At 38.0% G+C, this 12,716-nt stretch overlaps 2 protein-coding genes across 2 annotated transcripts; one reads left to right on the top strand and one right to left on the bottom strand.

Moving 5' to 3' along the window:
• Positions 1 to 2,098: 2,098 nt before the first annotated feature.
• gtpbp8 (GTP binding protein 8 (putative)) lies at positions 2,099 to 7,140 on the top strand. The gene is made up of 6 exons (XM_060875975.1): positions 2,099 to 2,696; positions 3,525 to 3,623; positions 3,717 to 3,847; positions 3,937 to 4,036; positions 4,319 to 4,437; positions 6,852 to 7,140. The coding sequence occupies exons 1-6, from the start codon at positions 2,382 to 2,384 to the stop codon at positions 6,937 to 6,939; spliced, it is 852 nt and encodes a 283-aa protein (XP_060731958.1). The 5' UTR covers positions 2,099 to 2,381; the 3' UTR covers positions 6,940 to 7,140.
• A 137-nt stretch (positions 7,141 to 7,277) lies between these two features.
• Positions 7,278 to 11,175, bottom strand: LOC132849944 (E3 ubiquitin-protein ligase TRIM35-like). The gene is made up of 6 exons (XM_060875974.1): positions 10,678 to 11,175; positions 9,535 to 9,630; positions 9,217 to 9,447; positions 9,066 to 9,088; positions 8,861 to 8,979; positions 7,278 to 7,952 (listed from the first exon to the last, which is right to left on the bottom strand). Exons 1-6 carry the CDS (start codon positions 11,113 to 11,115, stop codon positions 7,420 to 7,422), a joined length of 1,440 nt encoding a protein of 479 aa, XP_060731957.1. The 5' UTR covers positions 11,116 to 11,175; the 3' UTR covers positions 7,278 to 7,419.
• Positions 11,176 to 12,716: the final 1,541 nt, after the last annotated feature.

Here is a 12,716-nt window from a genome sequence, read left to right as displayed (position 1 = left end):
AATGTCAGTAGTTGAAGAAAATGGAGAAATTTCTATGACCAAGAACAAACTCTTTGTTAACTGTGATTACTTTTACATATCTTACATAACACGCAAGATAGCAAGTCAAATAGTTTTGTAGCATCATTCAGGTTTATACTCTTCCAGTTATAATGGCTTGAGAATAATAAAATTAAGTAATTAAGGTGTGGAAAAGTGTGATAATCAGTTCACCCTTCTTTCTGTGCGTTGTCTTTGTTTCTTATTCCTGTGCTTGGTTAATTATATGCTACAGTTTCTCCCCACAAATCAGCCCTAACATTAAAGCCATTGATGAATGAAGAGAACAGGTGATGATTTCATTACAATGTGTTAGGCAGCAAGTGAACAGTCAGTACTCAGTTATATCTGTGTATCTGTGGGATGTTCTGGATGAAGAAGTCTGATCCATAAAAGACGCGCAATTTATAGGAGCTAAAGAATCAGCTGCTAATGACTTGGTCCCAAAAACCAAAGCACAGCTTCAGAGGTCTTGTGGAGTCCATGCCTCCAAGAGTTAGAGCTGTTTGAGCATCACAAGGGGACCTACACAATATTAGGTATATGGTTTAAATATTCAATTTAATTCATTCATTCATTCATTCATTCATTTTCTACCGCTTATCCGAACTACCTCGGGTCACGGGGAGCCTGTGCCTATCTCAGGCGTCATCGGGCATCAAGGCAGGATACACCCTGGACGGAGTGCCAATCCATCGCAGGGCACACACACTCTCGTTCACTCACGCAATGATGCCCAATTTATTCAATTTAATTCAAATTTATTTATATACCCCTTTTTACAATTGACAATGTCTCAAAGCAGCTTTACAGAACACAAACACAAAAGGTTATTATAAAGAATAATATAAAGATTAATATAATACAGAATTCAAGACTGATATTAGATATATTTAAATGTGTTTGGATTTATCCCCAAAGAAATAAGAACAAGTCTGAGGTGACTCAGGTGGCATTCATGAGGAAAAACTCCCTTGAACGGTAAAGGAAGAAACCTTGAGAGGAACCAGACTCAGAGGGGAACCTCATCCGCATACGGGTGACACTGGATGGTGTGATTATAAATATACGGTCCGACAAATGTTGTATTGATGAGGAGATTGTTCTCACAGAGTCGGCCTCATCTCAGTGGAGACGATATTATATTTTATTATATTTATATAATAAAATATAATATCGTCTCCACTGAGATGAGGCCGACTCTGTGAGAGTCGGCCTCATCTCACAGAGTCGGCCTCATCTCAGTGGAGACGATATTATATTTTATTATATTTATATAATAATTTATTCTATTTATTATATTTTATATCGAATATTATAGTTGATTTGAGTATATTATGCACATACTGATTAATACTATAATTTTAAATTGTTGATTTATACTATCACAAATTATATATATATATATACACACACACACACACACATAAAATTTAAGTTTACTGTAGCATTTTGCAGTTTATTTTACTGACAATTCTTATGTTTAAAATTAAACAACATATTAGCACAGAAGTATTCAGCTACAACTGCCAGGATGAACAGGGGAAGAGGCATGGGACAAATTGAAAAGGTAAAAAGGTGCTATTTTGGCAAATTCAAAGTCTAAGGGCCCCAGAATACTCAGGAATAAATGAACATATTTGTCTAATACAGCTCAACCACGGAGATACCTCAAGGTTGTTCCTTAGGCTCCTCACAGTTTGGAGCAGTGGCACTACAAGAGGCTCTCCAGGATTGCTGGCATTCACACTATCACAGAAATTAACACAGTAACCTAATTTTGATTAGTTTACAAGTTAAGCCATAGTTTGTGACCATAGGTGAGGATAGGGAGTCAAAAAGCTTAGTCTTTAAACTGAACTCCTGTTTCACCACCACACATATCGACTGTAACACTGCTGCTGCCCCTATCCTTTTGCCTTGAATTTGCAATTTTGTCAGGATTACATTTTTAAATAATTATCATTAGAACAAAGTCTGAAAATACTGCCACATTTTTATATAAACCGGAACACGAATTACCCCGGAACTACCGAACAGGGACCTTGTTTCCTTGTTTTAAATAAATGAAACACCAAACCATCAACACGACGTGTTTAAGAATTGTTTACAGGCGGTTTGTTCGGTCTTTGTTTTTAAACATATATAACGTAAGTTTTATCGCTTTGTGGTCATTGCTAATAAATATTTTGTCTTGAGGAAACAGAATTGTGCCTGTTTTGTACTTTGACACGTGAGGAAGTCTAGAAAAGAATTTGACACGCCGGTGTAAGACGTTTTGGAGAGAAATGAGATAAAACTACGTCTTTGTCTTGTAATAGAAGCCGTGATTCAGCATCACTATGAGTTTACGGATCCTGCTGCACGTGCGCGGCGGTGTCCGGCTCGTGTCCACGCGTCAGGCGCACGAGCTCGCGTCACTACGCCACGTGTCTATGCTGCCTGAGGAAAAGCGCGTGGGCCTCCTGTATCCGTTCAGCAGGCTGGACTCACACCTGTCACGACAAGTAGACAAGACACGGTTTTATCTCTTCCAGCCCGACCTGGAAGACCTCGAGTGTGCTGAGAGACTTTTCACTCCATCTCACAAACACCAGATATTCTACTCTTCATCAGCTGTGCGCATAGACCATGTGCCTGAACCTACACAGCCAGAGGTGAGAGACAAGACACATGATCTGAGTCTGAAGCAGCCTGAATCCACTCAGAATCCACCCTGAATACACTCAGAATCCACCCTGAATACACTCTGAATCCCTGAATCCACCATGAAACAGAATCCACTCAGAATCCACCCTGAATCAGAATCCACTCTGAAACACATTGAGTATGTTTTAGTGAAATATATTTCTGCTGTACTTAGTGATTTCAGTGTAACATTGTTGCTGTGTGCATCTGGTCACCTAGTGGTTAAGGTGTTGGGCTACCAATAAGAAGGTTGTGAGTTCGATCCCAGGTCCACCAAGCTGCCACTGTTGAACCCTTAACCCTCAATTGCTCAGTTGTATAAAAATGATATGATATAAGTCGCTCTGGATATAAGGGTGCTAAATGCTGGAAGTGTATTTTTGTTATTCCTGTGAGAAGTTATCAATGTCACGTTGCTGGTGTCACCAGTCAGGTTTCACTTTGAAATGATGATGGTATTAGCTAAATAGCTGAGGCTTTTGAGCCTGATCTGTTTGAGCAGAGTTTACAAAAAAAGTAAAGAGTGAGAGATATGGACAGACTAAAGTATTAAAGTGCTGCTGCATCTCTGTCTTCAGGTAGAGATAAGGTAAATGGCTAGTCAGGGGTAGTCACACAGCATTTTGGATAACATGGGGAACTTAACGAAAGATCAGCATGTTTAATAAAAAACGTACAAAATACGTTTTGGTTGCTACTGGAGATCAAATTAATCCAGGGTAGAATTTAAATATTTATACATGTGCTACTAGTGTTTTGTAAGAAAGGCCTGATTTGTGTGTGTGTGTGATCTGCAGGTGTGTTTCATAGGCAGGAGCAATGTTGGCAAGTCGTCTCTCATCCGGGCCATGTTCTCTTTCGCACCAGAGGTTGAAGTACGGGTTTCCAAAACACCAGTAAGCAAACAAACTTAATTGCTTTATGTTTTTTCACCTCTTCTGCCCTTTTTCCTGGGTTTGGACTGATTATTTCATTTTTCTGTGATGTAGGGGCACACAAAAAAGCTTAATTTTTTCACAGTGGGTAAAGCATTCACTTTGGTTGACATGCCTGGCTATGGATACAGAGCCCCAAAAGACTTTGTGGACATGGTTGAGCCTTACCTTCAAGAGCGAAAAAAGTAGGTGTGATCAGAGTCCCAGAGTGATGGTGTGAGCAGAAAAAGGTATGTTAGATGGTATGATGAATGTTCTTTTTTTTTTTAATTAGTCTTATGAGGACTTTCTTGTTGGTGGATGGAGATGTTGGACTGCAAAAGTTTGATTTGGTTGCTGTGGAGATGTGTGAAGAGTTTGGTATTCCTTATGTGGTGAGTGTTTTTGACTTTCATTCACCAACTGTGAAAGACCAGCAGGTGGCACCAGAGTAAAGTAAATTTCACATTGATACACGATTTTAACTGAGGCACTTCTTCACTGCAAGTCTGTAAATTAAAATTTTTGTTGTTTTAACCAGTTACACCCGTCTTTGCTTACGTTGTGTTTTTATATAATGTAATTTTATACATAAGGCCACACAGAGTGACCGTATTGTGTCTCTTGACTGTTTCTTATTGTTTGTATTCAATTTGATTTTCTCTCTCTGTTTGAAGATGGTGGTGACTAAGATAGACAAAACCCGTCAGGGGGCTCTGCTGTCCTTTCTCCTGCAGCTCCATGATTTTATCAAGCATAAAACAAGCACATGTTTCCCACAGCCCTTTCTTGTGAGGTAAAAAATAAGCACATGTACACAAAGAGGAACATGGACATGTTCTTGAACCGATGTCCTTTTCCCCTAATACCTCAGCTGCTTAACAATCCGTCTAGATGCACAAATTGCTTATGTAACATTGTATTATAATTCATTAACTTAAAAAAAACAGTGTGGCAAGCAGGTAGCATTGCTTCCTCACAGTCATTGGTCTGATCCTGGCACTTGGCATCTGGAGGGACTTCAAGTAACTCAGGAGTGGTTGATTTACAGACACCATGTTCACACACACAGGACAGCAGGGATATACCATCACAATAATCACTTTATAATAGTTCTTTACTTAATTTAAAATGTCTTTTACGTGTGTATCTATATGCTTTGCTTTGGTAATTATGTGGATCTCCCAGGTTATCTGGTTAATTCTGTTTTTCTTGATGTTGAACCAGCTGAAATTTTACCCAGTAGTTTGCCAGTTTTTTTTTTTTTGTTTTTTTTTTTTTTATAGACCATTTCAAGAATGTAAACAATACCAAACGTGTGTTGCAAAGCTACTGCACAAGCCTGGTCCTGTGGCATTTCCAATGGCACCATTTTTACATCACAGATCTGTCAAGAAATAAATGACAAGTACGTACTTTTTAAGTTTGGTTTGAACTTAACGGTTAAGGTATTTACAAAAACTAAACACATAAATGATCAATTGGAATTAGCAGATCTACATAAGACTTTAAGGCAACACATTTCAGTCAGAGCCTAAACTGTTTACCTCAAGTAACATATCCAGATGTGTATCATTATCTGGTTGAAAATGAGTATTCTAGAGAAGCTGTAAAAGCTTTTTGCACTCTGGATGTTTATAATATTTTCTAAATGGAAAAGTCAGGAGCGTCTGCTCGTACAGTGTGGACATTTGTGTTGTCTGTGGTGAAGTTGGAGTAACAGTGTCAAATAATTGCTCTGCCTGGTTTGTTGCCATGATTACTGGAGAGGTTTTAGTGGTCATTACACTTGCATGGCTGGTCAGTCTGTATATCTATGCAAATAATAAATTACATTACTATTTTATAGCTAATTAATTGCATTATCTGTATGCCAGTAAAATAATTGTGGCATTATTATCTACTCCAGAGGTAATTGGTTTACTTTCTGAAATGTCTTAGGTGAAGTATGTTGGCATGTTTCTGCGGGTTTTGTTGCTGTGGAACTGTGTGTGAGGGAGAGTATAAATGCTCCATCTGTGACATCTGAAACTTGTGTATGGTTGCTAATAAACAAGGTTTTTGCATCTTTTATTTTTAAAATTCTAAAGCAGAAACTTTTAGATTAAATATATACTCGTTAATAAAATTAGAAAGTAAAATCTTTAGTACATCTATATGTATATGAACCAGGGTTCCTGTCATCTCTATCTTAGCTGCACCGAGCAAGATTTTAGGTCTTTAAGTTAAGGAAAATGTGTGTTGATGAATGACCATGCAAAACAGATGAAGTGGTTTTCATGGATAGTCACATACATGTATATATCAGGGCTCCACAGTGCTTGTCATGGAGTAAATTATGTAATTTTATATTAATGGTAAAAGTATCATTGCATTGTAAGTGCATTCATGCATTGTGAGTTGGCATCTAGCATTTGGGCTTCACTCCAGCCATCACTGTGTTTTGTTTTTTGGAAATTGAAAAACTTTAATTTCAGAAAGTTAGTTCTGGCTCTTGGAGAGCATCCAACCACTGAACAACACGGTCCTAATTTTAGTGCTGACAGATTTTAATATCAGTGTGTAAAACGGCCTCTTCCATGTTTTGAATGTGTGCAACAACTAACTGGAAATGTTCCAAGGACCAAAGATGTCACGTTCGTTAACCCATGAATAGCCATTGAAATGGTCTATACTACTGGATAATAGTTAATAATAATTACTGGATAAATTAAGTTTCCCTTTTCTGGGAGACATCAGCAAGTGTAAATGTGACAGTCACTGATATGAAAGGAAAAGTTAAGATTGTACAAGAGGATATGCATACAGACTCTTAAGACTCTTGTTTTAGTGCCTGAAAGTAAAATTTGTCAAAGAATCATATCATGACTAGGAATCGTGACTGTATATTAAATACATTTTATTAAAAAAGAAAAAGGTTAATAGATAGCTAATTAAGTTTTCTTAGATACATATCCCAGTAGTGGATCATGCCCCATACACATGCTCTCTGTGTAGTGAGGTAGTACTGCATATCACATAAAGGACACCATTGGCATTCAGGCAGATCATTTCAAAAGGAATCAGATTTGAAATAAATTTGAGCCTGTTTGGAGATCCACACATCCATATTTATGATCATATGCTTAGATTTCAAACTGTGATTTAATACTATAATCTGTAATCATCATCCCATTCTCTTTCTATTTTTCTTTCCTCGGTTTTACTCAGTTCTGTGCAATACTCAGGCATCCACGTCTTGAGGTGCTTTATAGCGCACGTGACCGGAAATCTCCAGCTGAGATCCAAACTGACCTGAGAACCATACAGATGGATAAAACATGATCTACGCTGATTCAGACATAGCAGCATCTATGGCCTGCGTTTCCTGAAGTTGGTGGCTGATCAGTTCAAGCCTGGATCAAAATGATGTTTGACTCCTTGCTATAGCAATATGGAAGATACCTGCACACTGTTTCTCTGCTTTCAGCTGGGCACAACAAGGATAGATTACACGGCTTTCTACCTTCTCAATTTTTAGAAAATCAAAAGTTGACCTCATGGGTCTGACTTTGAATTACCATTTGAACAACATGAATATGGAAATTTCACTTGTACCAAAAAGTTTGCAGAATTTAGGAGGCTAAGCAGCAGAAATTTTGTATTAATTCATGTAATTAAATGAGACATGCAGGATGATTATTATTATTAATACTGTTAGTCATCTTGGACATAAAGAAAACCTGAAACAAGTTCCAGATTGCAGCTAACAGCTTTATGAGTTGAGCTTCCGTTATCTTCAGTGATTTACATGTTTATAGTTATCAATGGGAAGGATCTTCAGGGAAGATGTTTCAGAACCAATAGCTAAATATGGCCGTAATCTGTTAGTAAATGTGTGTGTGAAAGTATGTATATGTGTGCCAGTAAGAGGGTCATAGAATGACAGATTTTCTCTGTCCAGCTGCAATCTGATCCTCTGAAGCTTTTGTTCTAATGAGAGGAGACTGTGTGGGTGTGGTGTAGAACCTGCGCCATATTCACCATCATAATACCACATGTACCAGAGTCCACTTCTGGAGTTTATATCTCCCTTCCTCTGAGCAGACTCTGTCATTACACCCAGTGACCATGCTGCAGCATCTCCAACTTCGACATCCCAGCAGTATGTCCCTGAGATAAAGCCCTCAGAGCCCAGCACACATAAGCAGGCATCTAGTCTCTCTGGATTGTCTGGCAGCTTCAGTTCTTCTTCACTGAGTCTCACACAGGTCAGATCATCAGATATAACAAGAAGAGGATGAGCAGTGTTTGGGTCCAGTGTTATAGGCACTAAGAAAAACATACCAGAAGGTAATAAACAATGTATAACAACTAGGTAAAAGTAAAGAAACTAGACCTTAACAGAAGCTAAGATGATTTAGTATTTTGTTAAGTTCTTCTTTTCCTTCGTTGAGGTGATAACCATGGTATTTTTTTCATGTTTATATTAAGAATGTAATGTTGTGGACTATTGAGTGCTGAAAGGTTGAATGGCCCAGGATCAAGCAGGAAAGCAGTAATAGTTTACAGCTCCATCCAAAAATATTGGAACAAGAATACCAGTTCTTTAGGTTATACACTAAAGAAATAAACCAATTCCTGGGTTTCACCTGTGAAGATTGCATTTGTCGTTTAAAAAGGCTAAACCATCATGAAGGCTAGAGAGAGAGAGAGAAAGTGGACGAAGCCATTGCACAATATTGGGCTTAGTATTTAAAAGTCTGCTTTCCTCAGTTGGTTAAATGAGACTAAAGAGACATAAGCTCTGTCAAGCTTGAGACAGAGCAGTAGAAAAGTTCAGGTTTTGTTCACAACCATATATGTGTAGCAGCTTACAGGATTTTCAGAAGGTGGCTGCTATCTGAAAACTAAACCAAAACTTGTTGGTACTAAAAAGCTTTTCCTTGCTGCTCACATTAATCTGTAGGCTGGACATTAACCACAGAACAAAAACCTTCACCTTCAAAAAATAAAATAGACAGAGTTTGATTTAAAATGTTTTTAAAGGATGAAATATTTGTTGTGTTCAACTGAATATAATTTGTAACAGTGGATATTACAAAGCAATAATAAAGATAAGTTCATAACACACTGGATACAAATAATAAGCCAAACCATTTATCAGTCAGCTAGTGGGATCTATTGGATGAAGGTGTATATAATAAAACTAACATGCAAAAGGAAACAAAGTACATTACTGTATTGGACAGTGTCCTGCATCTTCTCCCAGACTCTGAACATCAGGTTGGACAGATGTTTTGCCACATGGATCAGTGCTCCTGAAAGCTCCTCTGGATGCTGCAGTGTGCACTGGGCTCTGCAAAAACATTCAGGAGTCAGTGTTGCTGTGGCTTTGGATTCAGAAACACAGAGAAGCAGAGAGACAGGAACCACATCACTCACCTTTTCACTGTGGCCTTGTAGTTCTGGAAAACGACAAAGCACATATCAGTGGATATGATTTACATTTTTATACCACTGAAATGTGACGTTTCTGATGATGGAAAGAAGTTTTACTTTCTCACAGTATAAATACTGACTAAATGATCCTCACTTGTAAGAACGGGATGTCTTCATCACTCATCTCCTCTTCTATGGCTCTGATTGTGTCTGAAAGAGATGCTATGTCTCTGCTCAGCTTCTCAATCATCTCCTTCATCATCTGACACTTCTGCTCCTCTTCCTCTCTCAGTGCAGCGATCCTGACTGCCTCTTCATCTCGTAGAAACTGGTGAAGCTTCTCAAACTGCTCCTTAATCTGACGCTCTGTGTGTTGAGCCTGAATCTGCAGTGAAGAGGAAATCAAATGGAATATAATTGAATATGCAATGATGCAAAATGCCATTATAAAATCTTTGTTATTGTTTTTAACCTGTATATATTCTGCAGTCTGACTCCAGTTCAGTTTGCAGTCCTTAACGTTCTCCAGTTTATCCTGCAGGAGCTTTAATTCAGCCTTGAGCTTTTCCTAAAAAACAAAGCAGCACAATGAATTAAGATTGTGTGTAATATATTAAAAACCTGTTATCTAACCAGGGGCCACTATTTGCAAGTTAAAGGCATTACAGCTTTGTACTACTTATGACTGTAAAAAACTTAGCCTTGCTTTTAATAGACTATTACATTTGGCTTAATCTGTTTATCAATAAGCAACAGATGCCAATTTCAACATAGTTCAAGCTATAACTAAAATCAGTGCAATTCCACTCATCCTGTATCTATGTAAGACTGTTCTGCTTGTTTAAATATTGCCACACCTCCTGATGACAACTGATATGTGAAAATAGAAACTTAAAATCTGACTAAATTTATGTTGAAATGAATATACAATTACACTAGGGTATGCTTGCTCATATTATGAGCTTGCTCATTCATGTATTTATCCAATTCACCAATCATGTCATCAGCATAATGCGATAATTAAGCTTCAGTTAATGTTCATCTCAAACATCAGAATGTGATCTTGGTGACTAAATGTGGTGTGATTGTTGTAGTCCTAAGAATTTCTCTAGCATAATAAAATAAAGCAAAATTGTCCGTAGTGTGTGATTGCGTGAGTGAATGAGAGTGTGTGTGTGTGCCCTGTGATGGGTTGGCACGCCGTCCAGGGTGTATCCTGCCTTGATGCCCGATGACGCCTGAGATAGGCACAGGCTCCCCGTGACCCGAGGTAGTTCGGATAAGCGGTAGAAGATGAATGAATGAATGAATAAAATAAAGCCAGTGGAGAATTGGCAGACAGAAGCTGGATGGAAGGCTCAAATAACCACTCCTTACAACAACTGTAATCAGGAAAGCATCTTAACACATCTAGACCATATCAGAAGGCCATATCAGATTCTACTCCTCGTATAAAAGGGGAGTACTGCACTATAGGTTAAATCAGTAAAAAATCAACAGCAGAATGAGTTTCTTTTCTGTAGATCACAGTTCAATTGTCATACGATTACATTTTCAGATACCTTTCAAGTATTTACTATTATACTAGTACTGTATTTACTTTTATAATATTTACCTTACAGTCTGTTGCTGCCTCATCAATAGGGCAGAATCTGTGTTCAGTGTGTTTTCTTGAAGTCTGACACACCAAACACACCGGCTGTTGATCGTCCAGACAGAAGACTTTGAGTTCCTCGCTGTGCAGACTGCATTCTGTTTCAGACGCTGATGAAGCTCTCTGGCTTCTCTCCTGTAGGAAAGTCTCACACAGGTTCTTTAAAGCAAAGTTTGTGGGTAGCTGTGTCTGGTATGATCTTTCCCTACAAACAGGACATTCTCTGGATCCTTTGGCCTCCCAGTATTGCTCCAAACAAACTTTACACACACTGTGACTGCATTGTAGGAGAACAGGATCCTTGAAGATTTCAAAGCACACAGGACATGAGAAATCCTCCTCTGAAAACTTAGAAGTCATTTTCTTGCATGTGGTGATCTCTAGCTTCCGTATAGTCATACTTTCACTTTCACTTTTGACAAAGTAAACATAATCTACTGGTCCAGATCTGCATATACAGTCTTCTTTGAAACAGCTAGAAAATAACAATATTGATTCTGCATTTCCCAACTTACTGTACAAGCCTTCACAGTTAATTCAATATATATATATATTTTTTTTTGCTCAATGCTTGTGGATTGTACGAATCATAGTCGGTTTCTGCCATGGATTATGGATTTAACTGTTTCACTGCTGAATTTGAAACCCAGTTTATGATGTATGATTTTGCCATATTTTTAAAATGAGAATAGCTGAGCGAGAATAGGCATATTTATTATTTTTGACTTAGAGCCACTAGATTAATCCAGCATTTGCATCTTTGCTTAATTATTTACTCAGTGGTGTCCAGAACGACAGAAGTAGTTTTAGGGATTCAGCAGTTTGACTGTTCAGCAGATTTTATTTTTTCTCTGAGGTTCTGACAAGCGACTTTGCCGTTAAAGCGAACACAAATAATTAGCAATGAGAATCAAATATTATATGTACACTCAAGAAATTAAACAAAAAGTTGCACAGTGTTATATTTCACGGCAATGAGTGCATGTATTTTTACAATTGTTTGCTCAAGGTTCACAGATTGCCTCCCAAAAACATGTCAGAAGGTGGATTGCTATGATTAATTGCCCCTAGATGTCATGAATATGTGTGTGCGTTGTACATCCTGTCTTCTTACTAGTGTTTTGCCCCTAGTTTTATCAGGATAGACTTTTGTTCCACCCCAGCTCTGACCAGAATAAATCAGTTAATAAAGATGAGTCATTGTAAGAGAGGTGAAGTGATGTTTCATTCTAGGGACAGTAGCTCAGTGCTTAAGATGTTGGATTACTGATTGGATGGTTGTGGTCAGTACTGCTAATTACTGCTAGTACTGCTGGGCTCTTAATGCTCAATTGCTCATTTGTATAAATACCATTTATGTACCATTTTTATTTTAATATATTTTTTGTTTAAGGAATATAGCAATAAAAAAAATTTAATTATGGTACACTACAGTCACCGTCCTTTTTGGATTTTAATAGAATAAATAAACTGTACCCCCTTCCTATAAGCCCCATATTACCCTCTCTTCTTAAGCAGCTAATACACATATGTACAAAGGATCAATGCACTGTTAAATTGCAATTTAATTCGTCATGCTATGACACTATTTCCTCCCGGTACTCTGGTTTCCTCCCCCGGTCCAAAGACATGCATGATTGGAATATCTGGAAAATTGTCCATAGTGTGTGAGTGCGTGAGTGAATGAGAGTGTGTGTGCCCTGCGATGGTTTGGCACTCCGTCCAGGGTGTATCCTGCCTTGATGCCCGATGACGCCTGGCGCCCATGACCCGAGGTAGTTCGGATAAGCAGTAGAAAATGAATGAATTAAAAATAAAACTTCTTCTTGCTTCCTCTGAAGAATCTGTTTATTATCCCTTGGAATCTTATTTTCCCAAATAAAGGAGGATATTAATTGATTGACTGAAATAAAGATTAGGGGAAAAAAATGGTAAGGATTAAAACAAGTAAAGAAATACAATGAAGTATTGTCATTGCCCTGAACCAAAATCTGTTGTGT

This window comes from Tachysurus vachellii, chromosome 8, assembly GCF_030014155.1.
Source record: "Tachysurus vachellii isolate PV-2020 chromosome 8, HZAU_Pvac_v1, whole genome shotgun sequence".
Taxonomy (NCBI): domain Eukaryota; kingdom Metazoa; phylum Chordata; class Actinopteri; order Siluriformes; family Bagridae; genus Tachysurus; species Tachysurus vachellii.
Note: the sequence above shows the minus strand (reverse complement) of the source record. Positions and strands in the feature narration are given on the sequence as shown.

Coding starts and splice junctions, on each gene's coding strand:
- gtpbp8 (XM_060875975.1), top strand. CDS start 2,382: ATGAGTTTACGGATCCTGCTGCACGTGCGCGGCGGTGTCCGGCTCGTG. Junction 3,624..3,716: donor TACGGGTTTCCAAAACACCA/GTAAGCAAACAA, acceptor TCTGTGATGTAG/GGGCACACAAAAAAGCTTAA. Junction 4,037..4,318: donor AGTTTGGTATTCCTTATGTG/GTGAGTGTTTTT, acceptor CTCTGTTTGAAG/ATGGTGGTGACTAAGATAGA.
- LOC132849944 (XM_060875974.1), bottom strand. CDS start 11,115: ATGACTATACGGAAGCTAGAGATCACCACATGCAAGAAAATGACTTCT. Junction 9,089..9,216: donor AAGACATCCCGTTCTTACAA/GTGAGGATCATT, acceptor GTCGTTTTCCAG/AACTACAAGGCCACAGTGAA. Junction 7,953..8,860: donor GCAGGACACTGTCCAATACA/GTAATGTACTTT, acceptor TGTTTTTCTTAG/TGCCTATAACACTGGACCCA.